At 50.7% G+C, this 24300-nt stretch overlaps 11 protein-coding genes across 11 annotated transcripts; 3 read left to right on the top strand and 8 right to left on the bottom strand.

Moving 5' to 3' along the window:
- Window positions 1-1376: 1376 nt before the first annotated feature.
- N7459_003469 (putative esterase) lies at window positions 1377-2604 on the top strand (the record flags this gene model as incomplete). Its single annotated transcript, XM_056942653.1, has 3 exons — window positions 1377-1706; window positions 1781-1872; window positions 1935-2604. 3 exons carry the CDS (start codon window positions 1377-1379, stop codon window positions 2602-2604), a joined length of 1092 nt encoding a protein of 363 aa, XP_056802536.1.
- A 1350-nt stretch (window positions 2605-3954) lies between these two features.
- Window positions 3955-5708, bottom strand: N7459_003468 (MFS transporter; the record flags this gene model as incomplete). The annotated part of the gene is made up of 5 exons (XM_056942652.1): window positions 3955-4292; window positions 4345-4599; window positions 4666-4783; window positions 4837-5238; window positions 5304-5708. 5 exons carry the CDS (start codon window positions 5706-5708, stop codon window positions 3955-3957), a joined length of 1518 nt encoding a protein of 505 aa, XP_056802535.1.
- A 571-nt stretch (window positions 5709-6279) lies between these two features.
- Window positions 6280-7826, bottom strand: N7459_003467 (uncharacterized protein; the record flags this gene model as incomplete). The annotated part of the gene is made up of 3 exons (XM_056942651.1): window positions 6280-6457; window positions 6515-7265; window positions 7340-7826. The coding sequence occupies 3 exons, from the start codon at window positions 7824-7826 to the stop codon at window positions 6280-6282; spliced, it is 1416 nt and encodes a 471-aa protein (XP_056802534.1).
- A 2046-nt stretch (window positions 7827-9872) lies between these two features.
- On the bottom strand, window positions 9873-12082 carry N7459_003466 (Zn(II)2Cys6 transcription factor; the record flags this gene model as incomplete). Its single annotated transcript, XM_056942650.1, has 2 exons — window positions 9873-11537; window positions 11591-12082. 2 exons carry the CDS (start codon window positions 12080-12082, stop codon window positions 9873-9875), a joined length of 2157 nt encoding a protein of 718 aa, XP_056802533.1.
- Window positions 12083-12129: 47 nt separating this feature from the next.
- N7459_003465 (uncharacterized protein) lies at window positions 12130-12721 on the top strand (the record flags this gene model as incomplete). Its single annotated transcript, XM_056942649.1, has 3 exons — window positions 12130-12240; window positions 12297-12378; window positions 12612-12721. 3 exons carry the CDS (start codon window positions 12130-12132, stop codon window positions 12719-12721), a joined length of 303 nt encoding a protein of 100 aa, XP_056802532.1.
- A 175-nt stretch (window positions 12722-12896) lies between these two features.
- Window positions 12897-14090, bottom strand: N7459_003464 (uncharacterized protein; the record flags this gene model as incomplete). Its single annotated transcript, XM_056942648.1, has 1 exon — window positions 12897-14090. One exon carries the CDS (start codon window positions 14088-14090, stop codon window positions 12897-12899), a length of 1194 nt encoding a protein of 397 aa, XP_056802531.1.
- Window positions 14091-15109: 1019 nt separating this feature from the next.
- N7459_003463 (uncharacterized protein) lies at window positions 15110-15394 on the top strand (the record flags this gene model as incomplete). The annotated part of the gene is made up of 1 exon (XM_056942647.1): window positions 15110-15394. The coding sequence occupies one exon, from the start codon at window positions 15110-15112 to the stop codon at window positions 15392-15394; it is 285 nt and encodes a 94-aa protein (XP_056802530.1).
- A 2290-nt stretch (window positions 15395-17684) lies between these two features.
- N7459_003462 (uncharacterized protein) lies at window positions 17685-18080 on the bottom strand (the record flags this gene model as incomplete). The annotated part of the gene is made up of 1 exon (XM_056942646.1): window positions 17685-18080. The coding sequence occupies one exon, from the start codon at window positions 18078-18080 to the stop codon at window positions 17685-17687; it is 396 nt and encodes a 131-aa protein (XP_056802529.1).
- Window positions 18081-19323: 1243 nt separating this feature from the next.
- On the bottom strand, window positions 19324-20477 carry N7459_003461 (zinc-dependent alcohol dehydrogenase family protein; the record flags this gene model as incomplete). Its single annotated transcript, XM_056942645.1, has 3 exons — window positions 19324-20164; window positions 20227-20267; window positions 20334-20477. The coding sequence occupies 3 exons, from the start codon at window positions 20475-20477 to the stop codon at window positions 19324-19326; spliced, it is 1026 nt and encodes a 341-aa protein (XP_056802528.1).
- Window positions 20478-21155: 678 nt separating this feature from the next.
- N7459_003460 (uncharacterized protein) lies at window positions 21156-22685 on the bottom strand (the record flags this gene model as incomplete). The annotated part of the gene is made up of 4 exons (XM_056942644.1): window positions 21156-21860; window positions 21912-22014; window positions 22072-22544; window positions 22617-22685. The coding sequence occupies 4 exons, from the start codon at window positions 22683-22685 to the stop codon at window positions 21156-21158; spliced, it is 1350 nt and encodes a 449-aa protein (XP_056802527.1).
- A 444-nt stretch (window positions 22686-23129) lies between these two features.
- Window positions 23130-24170, bottom strand: N7459_003459 (D-mandelate dehydrogenase-like dehydrogenase; the record flags this gene model as incomplete). The annotated part of the gene is made up of 1 exon (XM_056942643.1): window positions 23130-24170. One exon carries the CDS (start codon window positions 24168-24170, stop codon window positions 23130-23132), a length of 1041 nt encoding a protein of 346 aa, XP_056802526.1.
- Between the last annotated feature and the right edge of the window lie 130 nt (window positions 24171-24300).

The following is a 24300-nucleotide window of genomic DNA, read 5'->3' as shown; positions in this document are numbered from 1 at the left end:
AAGCTCGGTCGTGTGTGGAATGATACGGTCGTCCTCGGCGTGACCATCCATCTTGCAGATGACAAGACCAGAACTCCCGCAGGAAATGGACAGGTAACGGTTGTGGCCGAGTCTAGAAAGCTAGATTCCTGCAGCCCCAAGTGCTTAACGTGATTGATGGATATCGTTGCGACGAGGTGTCTGATGGCAGCACAGTGCCTATGTTCTCTTCCCTCTCTTCCCCAAGAGAGATCTGATGGCGTAACAGGTGCTGATCGAGTGCAAAGACCAAACTGGATACTTCTGAAATTGAGATGAACAGAGGAAAACAAAGAGCCTACGCTGAAACCAGAAATTCAGGGCAGAAAGCGAAGAATGATGCACACTGGGAGGAGACGAGAGGAAAAGCGAGGCCTGGGGACTTAGAGCAAGGGCGGGCTGCCTAACCACTTAGGCATCCGCTGTCATCTGTCAGTTCCTGTTCTCTCCTCTACCAATGCCACCCTTGACAACAGTGCGGTGTCCGCGGGATCCATCTGTTACAAACTAGCGATATGGCATATGGCGATGTCATTGAACATTCAGAGTCTTCGTCGGGTTCGGCGGGGTATCCATTTACTACGAGAGTTATGGACGCGCTGATACCAGTTTGATCTGTTTAGGGAATCAACTGTTGAAAGGGGCCATCATCCCTTCATGATCCCGAAAAAATTGTGCGGGATTGCCTGTCTTTTTCGGCACAATCATCTGTTGGCGACAATTGAAACTCACGATATGACTTGACTGACGAGGAACCCTTACTACGACGAGACTTGTCCTGCTAACGATTCTTCACATGCCCATCTGTCCTAGGCAGGCAAGGCCCCCTCTGCAATCTCTGATCGAGCATAGAAATAACCAGCAGGATCAAATCCAGGGTCGCTCGCGGCACGCTTGGTTTTCTAGCCTATACCTAAAGAGGCAACAAATGGTGAAGTCGGCCCCAGGGTTTCACCAAGAATAGACTTTCAGGGGCCATTCGTGCTAGTTTTCCGTCTTTGATGATTCCATCGCACACCTTTTCGCGACAATGAGAGAGCCGCCGATGCAGATTAGGAAAAGCGTGTTGAGATCAGCGCTTGGAGAAGGGCGTGAGTTGCAACGGACCCCTGTGAAGATGGGAAACTACCTTGGCACAACACGGGCTTACAGGGGACGCAGGCTTGGACGAGGACAGATCTTGAAGCATGAATCTCGCGATAGCTCCGCCACTGTGGGGCGGCCCTGGGATGAGCGTCAAGCAAAGAAATTAGGGGTCCAGTGGTTATCGCATCAGGGTTAAAACCGAACGTGGAACGCTCCTAGAGGCAACGCGATTTTCCAGTCTAAATTCTTTCACCACAACACTCGCAGTCGCCATGGAACGAACTAGGCCCATTAACTGGGTCGCGCAAGCCTTGCTCGTATGGACGGTAGTCTTATCGGGGTTCACTACGGCATTACCGTCGGATCTAGCCTCTCGTGTGGATGAAACGCCCTCGGAGAGGAATGATACGTTACCGTCACTGCTGGCCCGAGAGGACGAGAAATTCCTGTTGCGGGTGTTGCCTCTCGGGGCATCCATCACGGAAGGCTACACGTCGGAAGATGGCAATGGGTATCGGGGATGGATACGACAGCAGTTGCGCTACTCTGGATGGGAGGTCAACATGATCGGAAGTCAAAAGAATGGGACGATGTCTAACAACGTGAGTCTTCGAAGGCTAAGAAGCAGCACACCAAATGCCTGAACGAGATCTTTACATTGCATTTCCCGATTTAGGAGAACGAAGGATACGTCGGCTACCGAGTAGATCAGACAGCAGAGGCTGCCGATCAAGTCATTCCGCAGCAGCCAAATTTGATCCTCATCAAGTAAGCCTCGGCCTCTTATTGCAGATTCTTCACATTTTCAAAGGCTAATGTCACATCCATAGTGCTGGGACGGACGATGCTTTGCAGAAGTACAAACTGAGCACCGTGGGCGTGCGAATGAATGAGCTTCTCACAAAGCTATACGATGAAATCCCGGGAACCACCATTATCTTGTCGACTCTCCTCCCTAACACCGCCGAGCCGAAGCTCGTCAAGGAGATTAGCAGCCAATACCGGAAACTCGCCGCGATTCGTCGCCAGAAGAAAGATCGACTTGTCCTAGCGGACATGAGCAACGCTATCAAGGTGGATGAATTAGAGGACGCTACCCATCCAACCAGCTTCGGCTACAAAAAAATGGCATCTGTATGGTGGGCCGCAATTCAAGAGGCTGAAAAAGAAAACATGCTCCAGAAAGCAAAATTTACCGGTGAAAGTGGCACCATCAAGGAGTCCCTTGAACAGAAACTCGATGGTCACGACAGCACCGACGATCCTCATCTCCCAGCATACACTGCTCCAGCTCAGCCGTCTTGCACTGTCCCAGGCCACACATCGTCTTCTGCCCCAGCTCGGTCGTCATCCTCTGCTTCACCTTGGCCATCACCCTCTACCTCACCTCGGTCATCATCCTCACCCCGGCCATCATCTTCGCCTCGTCCATCATCCTCTGTTTCAGCTCAGCCATCGCCCTCTGCCCATGTTCCAAGTTGTCACGCACGTATGTACTGACGAAGGCGAAGCCGAACCCCGAGTTTCAATGATCTTGGATACTGACCATTCCCAGTTCGCGTTGCCCTCCACCTTATCTCGGAATAAGATAAACTGGCACATAGGTATCGCTCGACATTTCGATCCGATTGCGGCCGCGGCATGCTGGCTGATTCGAAGCTGCATGACCCTGCATTTCAACCCCACGTACCTTGTCCTATACTCTAATATACGGCCTATCTGTGCGCACATTATATCAAGGTCCACGGAGTATATGACCGTACCGAAGATGATAGAAATGCCTAAATAATGAGACAGCCCTGGCGCCCAGTGTATAGTCTTAGGAGGCCTCTTTTCTCCTTCCTCCTAACGCACCTCGTTTCTTCGGTTTCTACTCTGTTTCTGCGGCTTAGCATAGATCCCTCGCTTTCCCTTGATTGATTCGATTTCTCCAATTCCAGCCGTAATGAGCCCTATATCGGCCCTCGTTTGTGAGGTCATACGCCATCAGATGGACAGCAAATCTCGAACAGACACCTGGGTCTGAGCTTGTACCGACCGGAAGATTAGATCGAAAGCAGCCGTCTAGAGATCGAAGAGACAGACCACACCAAACAAGAATCAGCAGGAACATTGAACGCAATGAGAACTTGTCTGCAATGAAAGCTGGAGGCAAGAGCAGGACAGGCTTGCACGACCTGCTGTTCCTGACCTGCGGCACGATCTGCCAGACTACGATCGCGACAAGCTCAGAATGACCACCCAATGCTCGCCCCACGAGACACAACTGGTCTCACACTTGGGCTTGGACTTGGGATATACGTTACACTGCGACGACAAAGGATGGTCAGGGCACGCCAAACTGCTTCCGGAGAGTCACCCCAGGCAGATGGTAATGTTCACTAGTACAGGTGTGCGATTGCAATGGGAGCGTCCAACGTTAATGCTAGGGCCCTCTATTGATTGACGATGGGTCCGGATTTACACACTCGTGGAGATCTTTTTGGCGTATCTCCATAGCTTGGCAAATGGTCTCTTCAAGATGAACTTCTTGGTAAGAACCGTCGTTCTTCACACAAGATATGATGTTGAAATTTTCCTGCATCGCTTGTATGATCTGTTTTTGGGCGGCCATAGGGAATTCAGGCGTCGTCGTCGATCCAGAGAGCCAGACAAGATCCGAGACAGCACTCAGCAAGTCCCGAGCGGACATTCTTCGCAAAGAAGCAGATGCGGAGGTGAGCAGTATGCTCCAGGCAAGGTATCTCAAAATCATCAAAGAATGACAAATTAATCTATTTAGTCTACGCATCCGGACCACCCGAAACCGTCCAAAGTCGTCTATAATCAATCCTACGATCGACGCTCGAACTACACAGTGTGCTTGCTCCACTCTCCCCGAGCGCGGATCCTCTTCCCCCAGAAGAAGAAACAAAATGGCACTGGGATCAACACGGCGGACACACAGCCGAAGATGGTGGTCCCCCAATCCACGCCGATATTGTGATACATAGGGAGAACAAACAAGGGGAACGCCCCGGCCATAATCGATCGCAAAAACGTGTTGGCTGCTACAGCGCTGGCACTGAAGCGCGTGAAGGTGTCGATCAAGTAGTTCAACGCGGACTGGAAGATGGTCGTGAAGCCGAAGCCGACTAGGCCGATGCCTACGATGGAGGGCCAATGATTGATGTGCGGTGATGAGGTCCCTACACCTGGATGAGTATCGTTGTGTGCCCCAGAGCGAGCGACGAAACTTACATCCAAAAATGAAGAGGCCCGCGGTAAAGGCAAAGCCGCCAATCATCATTGGGGGTAGGCGCGCTTCCGGCACAGGTCGGTTGTTGTTGGCCTGGAATTGACTGAAGTAATACTTGTTGTTGTAGATATTAACCGCGGCGGCACAGAAGATCCCGACGAGAAGAGCGATGAACGGCAGGTTGCCGACCACAGGACCCCAGCCACGAATTTCTTGGAACTCGACTGAGAAGGCTTCGAGGTTGGCGTAGAGAATGCCTGAAGAGGGAACCTTGGAATTAGCTCTAGTTCATGAACTACGGCAACGAGGATCTGGCGACTTACCGTACACGAATGCGGCATAGGTGCTCATCAGTAGACAGATGGGTGTCCCCAGCATCTGGAAGGGACGCACGAGATATTTGTTCGCAAGCTCCTTCACGGAGACGTCCCATTCCTCAAGCTAGAGGGCGTCAGCATGCAATGTGAAGCTGATGAGTGAACGCTTTGGCTCACCTTCGAATGCAGTGCCCAGTTCTTGGTCTCAAGGCGAAGTCGACGGGCCTTGTAGGATAAGAGCACCGGAGTGTAGCTTTCATCCAAGATCAGCACATCGAGTGCGAACTGGGCCATCATCACAATGCCCGTCAAGTATTCGGTCCATCTCCAGCCCAGATAGCTCGAAGACAGAGCGCCTCCGATGATTGGCCCGAGAGTTGGACCGCCCACAAGCGTGATGGCATATCCCACCACAGCAACACCTCGCTGCTGCGGTGGCCATATATCGGCTATCACACCCCCGGTATTGGTGACTGGGGCACTACCAAAGAACCCGGCGAAAAACCGGGTAATGAGAACGGTTTGAATGTCTTTCCCGGTTGCTGTGCCGAACGCGAAGATGGCTGAAATGAAGTATGGCTGATACTCAGTCAGCAAGGGGACTTTCTGGACCGGAGAGCTGGCCAGGGTTATCGTGAACGTACCAGGATGATAACCCATTTGCGACCGTAAATTTCACTCAAAGGCGCCCAGATCAATGGACCAAGTCCAAATCCAAAAACCATGAGACTAACCCCGGATGCTGCTACTTCGGACGTGGTCTCGAAGTGGGCAGCTATCTCTTCGAGGCCCGCCGAGTAGATAGCCGACGCAAAAGTAATCCAGCAGGTCGTGAATCCAAATAACATGGTAGTGATCACCTTCTTGCGAAAGGGCCAGTTCATAGGATGATACGGGTCGTCCTTGCCGTCAAAGTCAACTAGGTTTGCCGTGGACGCGCCATTGTGTGGGGAGGTGTTTGTGGGAGGCTTTTCTACCTCGGGTGGTAATCCGGGTTGATTCGTGATGGGGAGAATGGGAGATCTGTGGTCGGGATGCGAATTTGACATGGCGCAAGAGACCAGGACGAGGGTTTGGTTGTTCAACTTGGTAGAATTGACTCTTCCCTTTTCCAAGGGAAACGCAGTGGGAGGCCATTGGGCTAATAAAGGAGCAGCTCTGGATTCGGACTGCCTTATGCGAGCTGCGCATTACAGAGCAACCCTAGGCGGGCCGAGACCATCCAACTGCCGTATAGACCGAGCCTGCTAGAGAGTTCGTCGGACTCGCATAGCTATGCGCTCCGGACCCCAACCTTTGCCCGCGACCGAAAGCCCGAAAGCCCGGCCTAATTGCAAACTAGCCTAAAGATTCTCGATGGAAAACTGTTGGAATGAGTGTGTGGAGACTTGCATTAATAGTTGATCCATTCTAAGCCCCTAAATTGGCAGATTGGGCGGAATAGCAACTCAGACTTCTCCTTGATTCCAATTGGTCGGATCCCCTCCCTATCCTGACAAAAACACAGGCGTCTGCCTAGTTGATAGGCAGACTGCATTGAAAAAATTATCCGCGCTGATATCTATACTGTATATGCGTTTATTCGCGATTTCGCTGTTGAAAATGCAGAAGCGTACATCCCTACGCCGAGGTCCCATCGTTATCTCCCTTCGGAGACACATCCTCTGCAACGACATGTACCTCATGACTGTGCTCCAGCTCAGAAAGGACAATCCAGGTGGAAAAGATACTGAGTAAAGTGATTCCAAAGTTGAGACCAATGCTGACGAAGTGGTTCGCACCTCCTTCCGATTGCATACTGACTTTGTTAGCGATTTCTTTGCTTGGTAACCTGTATCGGAGAAATGCCACTTACGCCCATGCAACTGTCTGTCCAAGAGCTTCGAAACCTCTCAGGATTCCGCAGTGGTACGACAGCGATGACAGGTCGGTGCTGTACTGGCCCACAAGCCAGTAGAGGAATTGTTGAAACGCTTGGCCCCCGAATTGCCAGAAGAAGACCAAGGCGTAGGACTTTCCAAACCCGCCCTTGAACCAGTCAAATACGGGCGATTCGGGATACTCATAATAGTTTTGATACTGGAGAATGGTGGCCCAAATCCATGTCCCCGTGAGAACAAGTACAATGGACAAAAAGGCGATCTTTGCGCGAGTTTTGATGTGGATTGATTGCCGATCGAGGAGAGCCGCGATCATAAAGGACGAGGCAATGCCGGAAAAGTTGGTGAAGAACGATGAGAAAGCGCGAGCTCGGACAGTGAAGTAGTCAGTCAGCCACGTACTCACGAAGCCGTTGTAGAAGTAGCTGATGAAAAATGCCGGCAGCAACAATAAAACACGGCGCGTGGCGATCAATGAAATCGCTGCCTTGAACTCGGCAGCCCAGGAGGACTGCTTGTGGACCATAACAAGGGATCGATCTTTGCGCTGCACCTTCTCCGCTGGACTCAGACAGAGTGCAATAGGTAGACCGAGACACATGATGACAATGAAGACGATATACGTTCCTGCGCTCACGGTTCCCTGCGTCGATTTCTCTGCATTGAGACCCAGCTCGATGGCGCCTCCAATAATTGGACCCGCGGCCTTCGCAGTCTGCCAAATGGCTGTTTGAAGAGGGTAGATTATTAGAATCTCTCTCGGGGGAATGGGAAACAGGCAGAGATTATAACAGACATACCGAGATAGAAGGCACGGTCCGTAGGACTGGGGTATCCAATGATAATTGCAGCCTCTGCAGCCCAAAAGAAGCCCGCAGAGATACCGCATAGTGCACTTCCGAAGAGCATGAACCATGTCGTCGCGTGGTAGTTGTTGGTGTAGAGCCCAGCGCCGTATATCGGGTATCCAATAGCTCCCAGTGACAGACCATATCGCAGACCAATACGGTTGTTGATAGCCCCTGCCGCCACACAGACAACCGCAAATAAACCATAGACCAGCGCATTTGCTGCAGATACGGCATACGGTTCAGCAGCCCCACCAGCTCCTAGATTGTTCAGGGCATCCCACATGCCAGGAGCAGTGAACGAGACACCACTGGCGATAGCAATCTGGAAGGGGATTGACCGGAAGATTGACCGGCGGGGCCTGGATTGGACCTGGATTGGACCTGAACGTGCTTCATTTTCCTCTTCCGTCTCTGGAATGACAGCTGTAGACGCCATTTTAGCGGTCCAATAGAAACACTTCTCCGATTGGGAGGCTCCTCTGTGCAAAATGGCGAAAAAGTGAGGAAGAAAAGAGAACTTCGTTCAGCGAGCTCATCAAAGCTATTAATGAGCCGGGAAATTTCGATTAGTTCCCAGTGGACCTATTGCGTGATGAAGAAATCGCGTAGCGTTACGCGATGCCAAGGCGTGCCGAGGTGGTCCGAGGTGTGAGCTTTTCCCTCTATATTCTGCAGAATTCTTGTATAAGCTGTAACATGGAGAGATCATGTATTTGGCTCAGCGTGCATCTAGAAGCAGGTGGTGATACGTGATTGTAGTCTTGAGTGGCGCTTGAATATCACGACGACGGCAATTGCAGACGCCACATGACTGAAGTGAAAATTTGCCATCGTAACATCCCAATGGGCAATTATCGCCGACTTCCAGTCTTCAGGCTTAAGAGCTCATGATTATTCTGATAATGATTCTTCAGCACGCTCAAGAAGTCTGACGCAAGATTATTATCAATCTCGGGCCCGTGCGGAGTCACCACACGTGGCACAGAGCATAATTTCGGGCGCCCGAAATCGGTAGCAATGCTCATTCTTGAATGAGCGACATCATTTGGAGGAGCAAAACACAAAAATAAAGTCCAGCTTCAGCACCATCATCGTCTCCAAATGTGATCTACCCTCCCATTTCGCGACCAGAGACTTGGCCGATTTCGATTCCGTTGAATTTGGATGCATTACAAAGGCGTCCGATATTTGTTTGTTGCCCGAACGGCCAAATGTTGAGAGCCACTCGGATCAGGCCGTTATAAGCGCAAGTTCAGATACCAGAATGACAGGAGTTGGCATAAGGCTTCAACTCGCCGGTAGTTCAGTCCTCATTGTGGATAGAAGCACTTCGTCCACCTATTCTAACCCCCCTTGGTGAGAGCTCTCGGCCGAGTTGTCGGTTTACCTGGACAGTTGGTTATGGGGCAGGGTGCAGTAGACTAGCCTGATTTGGAAGGTGAATTTCGACTGTCCTGGTAAATAATTACATACTAGTCCAGTTTAGGATAGGCGAGTTTTATATTTCCCACAAATACTGTAGTACCGCTCCCATTCAACATCAACATAAAGGTTATCTTCAATATAAGAACAAAGGTAAGATATCTAGGAGACATCTAGTAGATATCTGATTATTTATCTTTATTAATCACCTATACTCCTCTTCTTTAACAGAGCAGACTAAATATAGGGCTATTAAGAAGAAATAATTTTAGTTAGAGGAGTTAAAGCTAAAGAAAAAGATATTAAAGGCTTAAAAAAAGGTAGATAGACTAAAATAACTATAAATATCTCTTACTTATATTATATATTTATATATATTCTAGATATATATATATATATATATATATATATCTCAGTCTTTACTTAACTTCTAGTTTAATATCTCTTAAACGCTATTTGGACTGGCTCTGCAAGGCAGTCTGATGAGATGATAAAAGGATTAGAGTGAAGAAACCAATAACTCGATTCTGAGTGTAAACTAATCGCTAGAGTGCTATCTGTGTGTGCGCAGGGGTGTAAATCCCTGCGCGGTACGGCGGCCCATATAGACTATGGGTGCGTGCGGTACGCAGGATCATAGAATGTGTGCTGTCCTGCGAGGGCCGAGGTCGTAACAAACGCTTACTAGATATCTGGTAAATATCTACTAGATATCTATAGCTTAGATTTATATAAAATAATATTTATTAATTTAGAATTCTAATCTAAAATTAAATATAGTATATAGAAGGCTAGTTTAGCTATATAATTAATATTTTTTAGGGGTTTTTTTGATTTTTTTTACAGTGATCTAGCAGAGGAAGGGCAGAGGAAGGAGGAATATTCGGGAGACGTTTAGTAGAGAAATAAGACGGAAGGTAAGTTAGAAAACTAGTGGTATTTATAGCAGGGGACAGCTCGCTTAATCCACACTAACCCCATCTGGTTAATATATGGGTCGACTGCACCCTGCCCCACCCACAACTGTCCTCCTGATTTGACGCCTGGCCTGGTTTCGGGCCTAGCCTGACATGGGATCGTCGGGAAAAACTGGAAAGCACATGGTCGCATCGAAGAAATCTTCCTGGAGGGATATTCCAAGCGTGGAGTCTCCTGCATCTGTAAAGAGAGCATGCTGATTCAGTCTCGAGGATGTTGTGCTGCTCGGAGACCCCGGTGTCTCCGAGGTGCTGAGAAAAGAATTCGGCAGGTCCAGCGTCGAATAGCTAGGCTGTTCCGTGGCCGTGCTGGCTACTTGCGAGTGGTGCGCAGAGCGTGGGTTCTTTGCCTGTTGCAACTCGCGGACATATTGAGCTTTCGCCATCAGGCGGTTGATCGGTCGCCAAAAATTGCCTTTGTGATCCTTCATCTTCCAAAGATCATAGATTGCCCGTACATATGCCCACGCACGATCGCAGTCCTCGCTCGGTGGGCGCACACAAATTTCTGACAGGGCAAAAGCTATGGCATGCCACTGCATATGAGCCTTCGAGTGCCACAACCATCTACTAATGTCGGTGTTGATGATCAAATCATTTGATAGTTTGAGTGTTTTGATTGACGTGAGAAAGAGCTGGTCCCGGATATTGCTTGGTAAATCGGCGGTCTTGTCCTTTTGACTGGGCGGATAATAAACGACTAGCCAAGTGCGGAAAATGATGATCCAAGCCACTGTAACACAAAGTCTGAAGAAGGGAATGTTGACATTGCAGTACTTCAAGTAATGCTCTTCCAGGCGGTCTTGCAGGTCTTGAGCCAGAGCTGCCCGACTCTCCAGACTGAGCTCCTCGACACGATTTGGACTCTGCATGTTGGGTGACATATAGCCTATCTTCCATACGAGACGAGTGATTTCGCAACGAACAAGGCAGAAGGTCATCTCGGTGGCGCCTTCCCTTTCGGCTGGAGGTTCCGTCATTTCAGCTCTCAGGTCGCTGTCGTTCACGTTCAGCGGCAGTTGAGTGTCGAACATGGAATCATGGACGATGGGCTCACACCCATGGTATTCCGCTGACCGAATGTCCAACAAGCAGATATACCACCAAAGCCGTCGGCGAAGCTCTGTCTCAAGCGGCCGTAAGCCAAAGGAAGAGCCATCGCGGTGCAGGCCCATGGCTCGGGCGATGTGAAATACGAGTGCAGTGAGAGACCAGACTGTTCGGGAGGCATCTTTATTGCGCAAGGCCGTCAAGAAAAGTACCACGGCTTGCAGAAGGACCATGCTTTGGGTATTCAACACATCTGCTCGGGCTATTGCTTGCTGGGTGGCAAACTGGTAGTGCTTGAGCGCGGCCGCCTGTGAAATACCCAGCAGCGACTCGCATTGCTGTGGCTCCATGCTAATGACAGCTGAGTAGTAGATGGAAAACAGCAAAGCCTCAGTGTCTCGGTCAACCGTGTCGAGCGATGCTATGGCATCCCAGAAGGTGTTGATCAACGTTGGCATGTGGAAAATGCGGACTAGAAGTGCAACATTATCTTTGAAAATTTCCAGCAGAGCGACCGACTGGGACACCGAGGGGTGGTATGAAAGCAGGGACTGAGCGAGAGTCTGAAATCCCATGATGGCAGCATTGCAGCCCGAGGACGTGGAAGACTCCAAAACAGAGTTATCCACGGGCACGTCACATTCTTCCTCTTCCATGTCTGACGTAGGCTCATGAAGCAAGTCGCGTAGCTCCTCAATCTACATCAAGATGGTTAGGCTGCGATAGTAAGGTGCGCTGAAGGTGGACATACTTCATCACCCAGACTTGCCCAAAGAATATTGCTCACATAGCAACTGCGCGTGTCATCGATCACCAGCCGACCAAACCGTTGCTCTACTGGAGCTGTGTTGTCTCCCGTCTCTGAGGTTGGTTGCATCCCTGCTTTTTGCAATGGAGATGACGCATCCTGGGGTTGGCTGTCTGCAACCTCACTACTCATGCGTCTCATCAGAGTCTCGAGACGTGACAGCCGGTCGAGCACCCGGGGATCTATACCCCGGCGTGGTTGCTTAGGAGCTCTGCCTGGCCCAGGCGGATAGATGCATTGAGCACCGACACGAGTACATCCCTTACAGGGCGCTTGGCGATCACATTTAATCTTGCGTGCGCGACAAAAAGTACAGCTGCGGAGATGTATGCGCGTATCACTGGGCCGTGAAGAAGTGGATGATAATTTCGAGCCATCTTGCCCACCCGGGACAGTCGTGGAGGATTGCAACGGAATTTGTATCGCAGAATCCATTGGGTGGGTGCTTGAATGTGCAGATATGCCGTGAACACAGGAAGGAAATGAGTGAGAAGGCTCCAAGTGGTGACGAGGCGCGTGGGGGCGGACGGATAGTCTTATGCGAGCCCGACCTCGAGACAACGACACTGTCTGTTCCTGGCCAGACGCGGCGCGTGAGTGATCGATAATGGATCCATGGACTGACAGAGGGTCGCTAATACTTACACAGAAAGATCTTTTGGTCTTGACACTGATGTGGCGGGAGCAATTCAACGGTGTGGCTTCACCGTCCCGCCGCCCAATGACCACGGGTGGGATTTCAAGACTGCATTCTTGGTGGATCGCAGTCCTCAGATGTGGTGTGCTTATGCATACTGTTACCATCTACAGCAAGGGCTAGAGTGGACGTGGAGGCTGTTTTATTCAAGGGGCGGCCAATATTTTGTAAACAAAGTATTCCGCGGCCTCGAGGATTGCTTGGACTGGCTGAGCGGCTGGTATGAAAGAGACGTGAATCATGATTTGACCCTGGCTTACGAGGTAGTGGACGAGCCACCTTTCCTGGAAGTTGTGTCCAGCGGGATGGAGCGGGAAACGGATAGCGTGCAGGATGAGGTGGAGGATGAGGATGAAGACGAGGGCGAGGACGAGTGAATCTTGCAGGATTGGGCGAAATCGAGTTCCTAATTTATGCTCCCCAGGATGTACTCTGGATGTTGCACAGTGGGATATATGTAGACGGATATACAATATCCATATCTGAGAGTCAACTCGGCTCAAAGTAAGAAGTCCCTTGAATGAACCAAGAATAAGCGTCCCAACTTCGTACCTATGTAGGCACAGGCTGTTTAGTAGCCACATCCCACCCATCTCCAGGACTCGGAAAGCTGTAATTTCGCCACGGTCCTAAAATATCTTGCACCGCCGTATACAAGGCTTCCTCTTCATGGCCATGATGTGGATCTCCCGCTGTACAGACGGCATCGGTAGCCCAGAGCAAGCCTGACTCGTCTGAGTCCCGAAGAACCCGACGGGCCATCTCAAGGTTCGCTTCTAGCTCAGACACGGCGGTGATCCCCATGATAGTCGTGACACGGAACTCCAGCGACGACTCCATTTGAGCCCGACGAATGGAGTACCTCAAGGCAAGCCCAGCAAGTGACTCCCCTCGCGCGGCGACATATTCAGCCGCTCTTTTCGCGGCGCTACGCAGGCCTGCTGGTGCTGGGTGAAAGTCGCCAAGATCACCAACTGGGACACCATTGTCGCGGAGAAGGCCAATGGCTAATGGGCTGGAGCTGCACACACACGAGACACCGGCTCGCCGAAAGGCTTCCAGGCCCTCACCCGCCAGTCGGTCGTTCTGCAGCGTTAACTGGGCCCAGCTTTGCACGACGTCTAGAGGTTGGGAGTATTGCTCTGCGACGCGCTGGGCGAGTCGGGTTAGTATGTCGATTCGATATCCCGAGATTCCAATGTATTTGATGTGTCCCTCGCGAACCATGTCGAACAAGACGCCCACGGCTTCCATCGCCTCTTCCTCGAGGACGAATTCCACATCATGGCAAAAGACCACATCCAGATAGTGTGTCCCTAGCCGCTCGAGGGAGCGTAGGACGGACTGTCGAATCCAAGTCGGGGAATAGTCGAAATGGTTGGCGCTGATGCGCCCGGCTTTGGTCATCAAAAGATACTGGTCGCGAGTGTAGTGCTCTGTGATGTCCGGATGCGCGAGTGCTTCTCCGAGAACAATCTCTGATGGGTGGTAGTAGGCCGAGGTGTCGATGGCGCGCAGGCCGAGTTGAAAAGCGCGCTTGAGTACTTGTAGTGCTTGCGCCGAACTGGGATTCCGGGACACCTGGTGACTGAAGCCCGCGCCGCCCAGGATGAGCGGTGGGAGCAGTCGCGACAGCGGCGTCGGGGCCTGCGAGATGCTCATGCTGAGAGTTTTTTTCCCTTGGAAAATCGTGAGCTCCAAGAGTCGAGTGTTCAGGGAGAGCCGCTTGGGATGGTTGGGCTGCATTGTGTCGGAGACGCTGAAGGCAATCCGCACGCTGGCTTTCCACCAACCGCAGCCACCAGCGAACGATGTTGATGCGGGATTCTCCGAGCCAAATAACCGACGGGAAAATGGTGATTCGATCTTTGCACACGCCGTGGCCCAATATGTCGGGGCCCCGGAACAACTCCGCGAAGCTCATGCAGGATGAGGGGAATTCCCCCGGCGGCGCTATCTCTCCTCACGTCCCCATGGAAAACCCTGACGTGGCGCACCTCTCTCAACCCAGTTGCTGCATGGACCTGGCCATTTGAAATTTGGCAGTTGGAATGATCCTCATTTCAACCAGCTTGGCAATTCTCTCTGAGCAGCTCTCGCTCTGCGACCTCACTATCATATCCTGTTTTCCCCACCCAAGGAGATAAGAACTTTGTCGGATTTCCAGTAAACACGACGGCTAGATCAAGCGATCAAGAGAGTTCCGGCAAGATGATCCAATCTTCAACGGGGCTTCCCTATGAACAAAAAAATCTTCACAAGGGGCACCGATACATCAAGGACGGCAACACTTTATTAACATGTCCGTCGTCTGTGGATCCACTCAGCCTTCCAGCTGGCCAAGAGGTCGTTACTGTGCTCGACAAACAGATGGGCAGGCTTGTACTTGAGTGGGACTTCTCCTGGGTGACCAAGTCAGGGTTTGGAGTGCGATCTGCCGAAGCCGAAGCATTGAGACTTGTCTTGAAACATACCGATGTTCCGGTTCCTGAAGTCATTTCACCGATTTCAGCTCAGAGGATCGAGTGACTGATCGGAGGGACTTTTTCAAGCCAGATTTTCGCCCACCAGAAGGAATGATCGGGATGACTATCATTCCGGGGGTCCCTCTGGAGCAGAGATGAGACACGCTCGACCATCACTCTAAAGAGTCGATCTGTCTTCAACTGTGGAACCTGATCTCGAAAGTCCGAGGGATCGCCCGTCCACAAGAGCTTGAAGGTCCGTATCAGTGTGCCGCGGGTGGCTCTCCATCCCGGGACCCGATGCTAGAGGATCTAAAAGAGCCCCCTCGACCACTTTCGAGTGACTCCGAGCTGCGTGCGAGGATTCACGAGCGGTATCTCCACTGTAATGTCATGGTAGACGAGCACAACAATATCACCGGCATTCTCGACTGGGAATCGGCGGGGTGGTATCCTGAGTACTGGGAGTATGCGCAGATCATGCGGCCGGCTTTCTGGGGGGACTGGTCGGTCTGGATGGAGAAGACGGCGCCGCAGCGCTGGGATCTTGGAGGAATCAATGCGGCCAGGAAGGTCTTATTTTGAGTTTCTAGGAGGATACTCCAACGTTGGAGAGGGACTAGGGACTTTTAGAAGCATGACGATGCCAACGAACCGCATACCGAAAGTTCACGGATGCTCGCACGACAGCGAAAACCGTCCGGCCTTTTATTCTTTCCGACCTGTTGGTTACCATGTTTCATCTGACCGAAATTCTTCATCCGGGTCAAAATCTACCTCGGATTACGAACACTTCCTGCTGCTGGAGGAGGAAATGGTGTACTCCTGCACGTCCTTGCCAGTGGCGGCAGGCCAAGGGCGCTGGTACTGGCCATGAGGATTATGTCGGATTCGGGGCATGGTCTGCTTTCTCGGATGAGCACAATATAATTGTGTCGATGGTGACATACGAATTCAGGGCGATATTGTGACTGGATGCGACAACAGCCGGAGGAAGAATTCTGGACCGGTGGGAGCTTACTGCACTGAGACCCAGTCACACTGAGATATACTTGCATACTAAGCAGAAAGATACTTAGGTACCTTTGTGCGTCCAAGCCAAGGTTGCATTGCTGTGTACTTTGACAGGAAAGGATGAGCGCGTAGTATTCACCCAAATGAATCTCTGCCTCCCACGGTTTCATTCTGCTTTAATGATCTTATCAGAAACCAAAGCAAACACTAGTTACCTAGGCAAAGACTCAGGTTGAATTTGAGCACACAGGAAATTTCCAAAAAGTTATTATTTTTAGTCATACCCCTAAGACGGTGCAGTGGGAGGGTTAATGCTAAATGTGCCCGACCGCTCCAAACATGCCCTTTCTAGACACGAACGACTACCAAGTACGTCATAGAGCGGTGGAAGGGCTTTGAAAGGGGAAAATGAAGGAAACGAAGATCTGTTGCCGGAAACCTTCGCCTGAGCTGTAGTATCGAAGAAGCGAGTCTCCATCCATGGCCCCCGGGGCCATTTCCGATTCACAAACCAACGAGAAATATTGATTACGAGAGAATATCGCTTTCTGTGTGCGCGATAATGGTATATTACTGTTAAAATGGTCCTCGATTCAGAGTGCAGAGTATAAATGCCCAATATAAACCAATTTCCTTCTGTTACTGTAGTCTGGTCCATTGAGAGCAACTCTAGAATCATACTTAGGTATGTCCGCTAGACAGTCAAAAGACATTTCCAACGCCGTCATATCTGACCATTGAGTATATTGACAGGCCTTCATGATTGAAGGTCAGTTTAAATTATTCTCTTCGAGCTCCTGCATGTCGAAATCGAAGGCAGCTAGAATCATGTGGGTCAGACTCTTTGAGCCGAAAGCCCCAGTGGATTCTTTTCCACTTCAGCCCGATTTCGCGTTCCTGAGCAGGAGGTATCAAACGCTTGGACGGGGCCGCTTTTCCTCGATATCACCGACTGACTCCACGTGCATTGCGAAACCTATCGCATTGGCGATGAAGTTGCGGTTGGCTAGTATTGGCCCCATTCACTCTCCGATGCTAGCGCTTACCTAGACGATTATGCTATACCAACAAGCATTAATGCGCCCTAAATATCCGCTAAACAGATCCTTCGCGACTTTATTATTGTGCGTGACTCGCACGTGTACGCTATATAAGATATCGCTGGCTATCAGATATTGTCAAGCTCGTCAATCGATACCCCTGGGCTGTCTGGCCGCATTCCTGTTAGTGCTTATACGCCCGGTTATACCACCTTGGGCCTTGTTTCAAGGTGAAGCATCCAATCACATTTACCACTTAGCTCACACGCAGCTGTCATAGTAACCTAGCGAGTTAGGCGCCAGCCCGGCTTTGAGGAACTAGAAGACATTTGCGATCGTTCCGCCCCAAGATGCTTCCGATCCCGCCATCTGCCTTGGCAAATTAACGCGTTGGGGATAGCAACGATCTAGAGACTCTTACCATGGCCTTTCATACGTATCGGCTTCGAGTAGTTTTTGATGTTACCTAGTAGCACGTAAGCTGATGATCCCGGCGGAAACGAAGACCCTCTTCTTTGCCATTTTTTGTTTAGTCTAACAACTCTACGGCATCGACAGTGGAATGCAATTTCGGACCACATTTAAAAAAATATATATATGAGCTGGAAAGGACATTGAGGCCACCTGTAGCAAGATTCTGGAATCCAAATCGGAAGCCACTTTGTCAATTCCCTACACCAACCATTCGATATCATGCGTGGGTTTGGCCTCGTTGCTACAGTGGCCCTGGCGGCAACTGCTGCTGCCAGTCCTGCTCATCGTGTTCTTGCACGAAACAGCTCCTCTTCCAGTGTATCCGTACGAATTACGCCTTCATCTACTCACACTCCCCGAAGCACTGCAACACCATCAACCGCCAAGACGCGCACCGCGTCCAGCAGTGCTAAGGCGTCATCCACACGCGTTTCCCGAAGCACTGCAACTTCATCGACCGTGAAGACCACTTCTTCCAGCAGTACGAAGTCTTCGTCTACATCTTCCCACTCAACATCAACGTCCAAGACATGCACTGCTGGCGATACAGCGAGCACCGGCGGCGTGCAGAAGCTCCTTGACTCGACCGGTGCTATTGATTGGTTGGATCTCATGCTCGGTTCAATGTCGAGTGGTGAAAAGGACTGGGTGAACAAGTTGTGGGATATCGAGTTTCCCAATGAGGGCGCATCCCCCCTGACGGGCTGTGGTGATATTGGCAGTGACTGCAGTCCCAACGACATGTGCTCCGAATACCCGGATGAACAGGCATACTGGGTGTTCCGGTCAGTCAGCTTGCTACACAGCAAGATCAATGTGGTGCATGACAAGCTGCTCTGGACTGGATGGCTGGATGGCCTCTCAATTGATCAGATCGCCAAGGACTTTTCCTCCACGTCGCCTGATGCAAAATGGGCCAAGTGGATCTCTGCCGCCTTCACGATGGCCGGAGGCATTGCAACTGGGGTTGACCTGAGCAAGCCTCTTCGAGGCATGGTGGGCTTTGCTTCCGGTGGTCTCACTGAGATCGGTAATACGGAGAGCAGTGGTGATCAGGTCGATAAGACGTCCGTGGAGAATACGCTGAGGAATGTCGTCGGGGCTGCCGGCAACTACGTTGCTAGCGTTTCGCAAAATGCCACTGGCAATGGGAATCCTGATACCCTTCCCATCTACACCGAGTCGACCCTCCAGCACGCCACAGCCCGATTTTTCTCGGACAACACTATCCTTCTGGACGAGAACAAGGATAACTCATCCTTTGTCTCGGCATACGATATGTTTGCCGAAAATGTGGTATGTCTTGAATGATCCTATAACTCTACTACCAACGTCACTCACAGCGTATATTTAGGAGAAAAAATTGGTAGACATTGCCATGAAGACAGCATGGTATGTCCTTGTGGGCGAGCAGGATGTCTCAGAGAAAGAATGCACTATGACGGGAGCGTACTGGCTTGAGGCCAAGAGCGGAGTGTACCGCTGCTTCTACTTGTCCAAGCCAGGCGAGACTCATGACTGCCAGGATAATGACCCCTCGACAGTAAGCAATTCCCTTAGCCACTGAAAGCTTCCAGGGTTGTATTGACTGAGTTAGTGTGTGTCCGATGCTTGGCTGTCGCCTTATAACAGCAACAACAAGTTTGACAACAAGATCTATACGAAACTGACTGATACTTATGGCTTCGATCTGAAGGTGAGGAAATATGAAGAAAGATGTCTCGGTACCACGCTAAAAGAACATCCAGGCATACTATGTTTCTCTGATCGATTGCTACATGAATGGAAATGGCACAATTGACATGACGGCAACCACGAATGATGGCAAAATCCCTCGATGCTTCTACGACGGCTATGTCAGGGATGGATATTGGTACAATGATGGAACGGATATGCTGAACCTTTATTTCTATAAATTTTGATCCGTGCAATCCTACCTTGATAGTATGGCGACTGCACAGTCCAGAAGACGCAATGATCACCCACTCAATCGAAATCAACAATGACCTTGCCATAATGCTGTCCCTTTTGAAAATAAGTATACGCTTCTTTCAGATCATCAAAGTGGAAACTCGTCGCATCAATGACTGGCTTGAGATCGTTGATCTCAATCGCAGCGTTCATCTCCTCAAACTGCTGGCGGCTTCCCACCATGATCCGCCTCACAACAGCCATATTGGCGCCATGAGACGGACCAGAGTTTCCATCTTTCAAACTTCCCCCTCTGGTACCTATGACCGCAATCTGTCCGTCAATAGCGACAGCGTTGTGAGATTGAGCCAAAGTATTCGGCCCACCGATTTCGACCACAAACTCGGCACCCTGTCCTCGTCTCGATGACTTCTTCGCAGTATGGCCCCATTCTTCATCATCCTTGTAGTTGATAACAAGGTGCGCACCTCCTGCTCGTAGTTTGTCTGCCTTCTCGGCGCTACTCGTGGTCGAGATGACTTGCGCGCCGCCCATTCTGGCAAACTGCAGCGCGAAGATACTCACTCCACCCGTTCCTTGGGTCAGCACTGTGTTGCCAGGTTGCAGCTTCCTCGCGCCACCATATAACGAGTTCCATGCTGTCAATCCAGCGCAGGGGAGCGTGGCGGCTTCGCGGTAGCTCAGGGTCGCTGGGATCTCCACACACCCGCTCTCGTTGAAAACGGCGTATTCGCGAAAGATGCCGTCGTGCACGCAGCCCAGCTGAGAGGACATATCACTGGGTTGGAGGGAGCCGTACAGATGCGAGAGGTGGAAGATGGGCGATACGCGCTGGCCAACACTGAATCTGCTGACTTTCGGGCCCACCTGGATGACCTCGCCTGCAGCATCGGAGCTATCATTGAATATCAGAAGTGCGATAATGGTAGATTGGTGGGTGAGCAGCATCAGACTAACCCTGGAACCAGGTTCTCCTTCTTCGGCCAGTAATAGGTTCCCTGTTTAGAGGGATTAGTTTGGCAAGTCCATCGGCGTAGGAAATCAGCAGTTTGTAACCCCCTTACATTGACCATCATCAAATCTCTAAAGTTCAACGATGCTGCATGGAACTTGACTAAAATCTCGTAGTCGCCTGGTTCAGGAGTTGGAGCATCTGTGAGATGTAGGGAGTCGGTTCCCTCGGATCCTGTGACAATCCACTGCTTCATTGTCGGCTACTCAAGAGCGTGTAGTTCAATGGAAGACACATTGAAACTACATGTACATGGCAGAAATCGCCAGCCTTAAATATTGTGGAAAGTGACGTGAGAAATTGCAAACGAATCAACCTTGAACGGTCCTCCATCCATGATTAGAAATCCCCGGGCCCCGGATTCCGGGCCCCGAGTGCTTTGGTGATAATCCACAACAGGATGTGGTCGGATGAAATGCGATTTTGCTACTAGGTAGTGTTTGTCATAGTGGAGACTCTGCAGTCCGGATCGCAAAGGGGATTCACTTGATTAATTGATCTTACAATTCAAGCGGACCAGGGGAATCGTCAAGCACCCAGGTCCCTATACTTGATTCCACATATTGCATCAAAAGACGTAAAAGCTGGCACTCAAGCGGAGATGGAAGTCCAAGGTCCCAGGCATAATCTGGTATAAGCATAGGTAGCCAAGTATACCCAAGTGTGCCGATCTATCCGGCATAGACTCAAGCTCTCGGTCGGTGATAAGGCGTTGCGTGGACCACTAGTGTTCTTGCAAAACATGCAATTTGCTGTTCTCATAAAATTGAGAATAGTCCCAGAGCATTACTATGTGTCTGAACAAACGAAAGTATCTGTCAACGCTCAAGATCCTCGTACTGCGTTCATCTCCGATACATTGATCGCTTCACCACTAAGCCCCCCTCTCACAATAAAGGCCCCAAAGACCAGAACTGGCCAACCAGTCCAAGAAGACCTCATTCAGTCCCTGACGTAAAAGTTCATCTCCCATATAATACCTCCGAGTTCCTGGCCATACAAGAATACCAGAAGAACTCTTAAGGCTCCGTTTCAACCGGATAGACTCAATAGAGCTTTGTAGATCCATCCAATACATGCTCTCTGGCATCCATTTTCGTTGATCATCAGCAGCTGCGGCCAAACGCCCATATTCAGGTAGAGTCTGAACAGAATCCCATATCCGTGGAGCATCGTAATATGCAGACTTGCCAAATTTCTTCAGAACTCGCTGTTCGTATTCAGGGGCGATCATTTGCCGTGACGTTCGCTGCAAGTAGTCAATCTGGCGATTGACGAGGCTGTCCAGGCTTTCTCTGTCAAGAGTGAGAGGCGACTCGCGTTCAATTTTATCCAGGTAGTAAGTAATCTCATCCCTTAGCTTTCGCAGGCGGTATCGAGTCCACTCGGGGTATAGTGAGGCGAGATCCGCATAGGGCCGAATGTTGGTCATGAAGCTGGAATCATAAACGGTTGGGACCGCCGATCGATAGGAAGTAATGGTAGAGATGCGTTCCTTGACTCCCTTGGCCCGGGCTGCTAGATGCTTTACCTCTCCCCCTTGGAGCATGACTGCGTGGCCAATCTGCGGACCTTCAACCTTCGAGTTTTTTAGTTGAAGCTTCAAAAAAAGGAATCATTGAGAGATTACCTTCTGAGAAGTCCCATCGCCCTTTTGGATGTACGTCTCACCCCCGATCATCCCATCTGTTTCACTCAACATCAACACACAAACGTAGGGATAAGAGTCGTAACTAATCGTAGAATAGAATGAGCGGATATCCAGTGAAACGAGCATTCCATTTACTCACTGCCATGGGATTATGGATCTCTCGTCTTTCAAGGGGTCGTAGGAGCGGTCTTCGTCGCTCAGCTCCTCCTTTCCCACCGATGGCTCAACATTCAAGTTACTGGCCATTTCAGACACCGTGGCGCCCTCAACCTGAATATTGGTATGCCCTATCTCGGTCGGCATCACCACTTCCAGAGGTACACCGGCCGCCTCGGATACAATTCTCATTGTCTCTGGGTGCGTCCAAAAATCCTGGATGAATGTTGAGTGTTTTGCTGCATCTCGCAACACCAAGGTGCCTGGAAATGGTGAGCTTGCGCATTGGTCGATAACTTTCTGCTGGAACAAGGCCCTTCGGTACGCTCTCACTCCTGCTGGGGAGAGTAGGGGAAATGGCACAGTTCCTGCCACGGGGGATGTGCTATCACTCTCATCCAGGAGTAGCTCTTTCATCGTAAATTTCTTCTCGGGTGGAACATAATTGAGATGCAACTTGGCGAACGAGCATCCATCTTAGCGATCAGAGTATCAACATCGTTGACACTTCTCGGGTGTATTGCCTACCTGAGGGTCGAAGGTCTCGTCCTCTTGCTTGGCCCAGACCGAAGCCTTGAGATATCGAAAGAGATTCATCCTGAGAGGGCTTTTTATGAGCTGAAACCCATGAAACAGTCTGCTAGCGCTATTGTAAGAATGAACTGAGTTGAAGAAAAGACGGTTCAGCTATTGGGAGTCTGTGGAGCACCCCGCCGAATATATCGTTATCATAAGTGTTCCTTAAGCCCCTGCCACCATTCCCATTTGGGAGAAGTTGTCCCATAGCTATCATTGTGGATTGAATAGCCTTTTTCAGCGGTTTGTGCACTTGGACGGTGCATTCACCACAAGCTGTCTTAAGACAGAGAGCTATTTCCTGACTCATACGGGCCCTCCAAGTGCATTCTGACACCTCTAAGACCACCTTCTGAACTCTACACTTTCCGAGGTTGCGGTTGCTTCTGAGGCGCTTATCTTGCTCAAATACGGCCATTACGGACTCCTGATATCAAATCCTGGATATCTCATGTATTGACGTTGCTAGCAATCCGTAATCTGATTGACTGGAGTGACGGGTTTCCCCGTTTTTAGAAATGCCTCTAGATTGTCCCAATGTTGCTTTTCAAAATTGGCCCAGCTCGTTCTCGAGCATACAGCAATATGGGGCAACAAAGTCACCATCCAATTCTCCCGCAATTTCTCATGGATCTGCGGTTCGTTCTCGTGCACATCAAGGCCCGCGCCAACCACCTCCCCCGTTTCGAGAGCGGAGATCAGCGCCTCTTCGTCAATCATCTTTCCCCGGGCAACATTGACGACTCGAAGGCCGGTGCGTTTTGCCGCCTGGAATTCCTTGTGAGAGAGAAGATGATGTGTGGACGGGGAGTAGGGAGCAGCAATCACCACGCAGTCCACGGCCGAAATCATGTCGATCAGATTGGCGTAGTATTGTGCGCCGCCCGGCAATCTCGCTTCAGCATCGACCTTCCTCCTTGGGCCGTGATATGCGACCTTCATCCCCAGCGCCGCCTCGCACTTCTGGGCTATTGACAGCCCAATATCCCCTAGTCCGACCACGCCCAGCACCATCCCAGCTGGATCCACTGCTTTCAATCCGAGGTCGCGACTCTTCTGCCAATCATATCGGGCACACCACTGCGCGAAGCTCAGATATCGAAATGACTCCAGCACCAGTGCAAGCCCCGTGTTGGCCACGGCCTCTGTACATGCATTCGGCGTGTTACAGTACCAGATCCCGCGACTCGTCAGCGCATCTATATCAGCCGCATCATATCCGTGCCCGCTGCAGCAGATGAGCTTCAACGTGGAGGGAAAGTGCGGGATGGTGTGGCTGGTGAACAAGCGATGAGATGCGTACGGCCCTGCTTTCAGCCAGCCGGTGCGAATGATGGCGTGCACATTGCTATAGAGACCGCCCGGTTGGAGGCGAGCGACAAATTCATCGACGGTCGCGCAGTCGTATGTTAAGAAGGAGACTTGGTCGGCGAGCGCCTGGCGCCGGACATGCTCGGCTTGTTGGACGGTGGATTCCACCAAGAGGACGGTTGGTTTGTCCGCCATCATGTGTCTCCCAAGACCGGCAGAGAGGGCATGCTTACAGGTTACATATCTGCATTTGACGAGATTACGCGGTCACTATCTCTGTCGATACGCTCCGGGTGCGCTTATCATCGCGATCACCCTCCGAGCG

Source organism: Penicillium hispanicum (assembly GCF_028827665.1).
Source record: "Penicillium hispanicum strain IBT 35686 chromosome Unknown utg000003l_segment0_segment0, whole genome shotgun sequence".
Classification (NCBI taxonomy): domain Eukaryota; kingdom Fungi; phylum Ascomycota; class Eurotiomycetes; order Eurotiales; family Aspergillaceae; genus Penicillium; species Penicillium hispanicum.
This window is presented reverse-complemented; position numbering and strand designations above follow the sequence as displayed.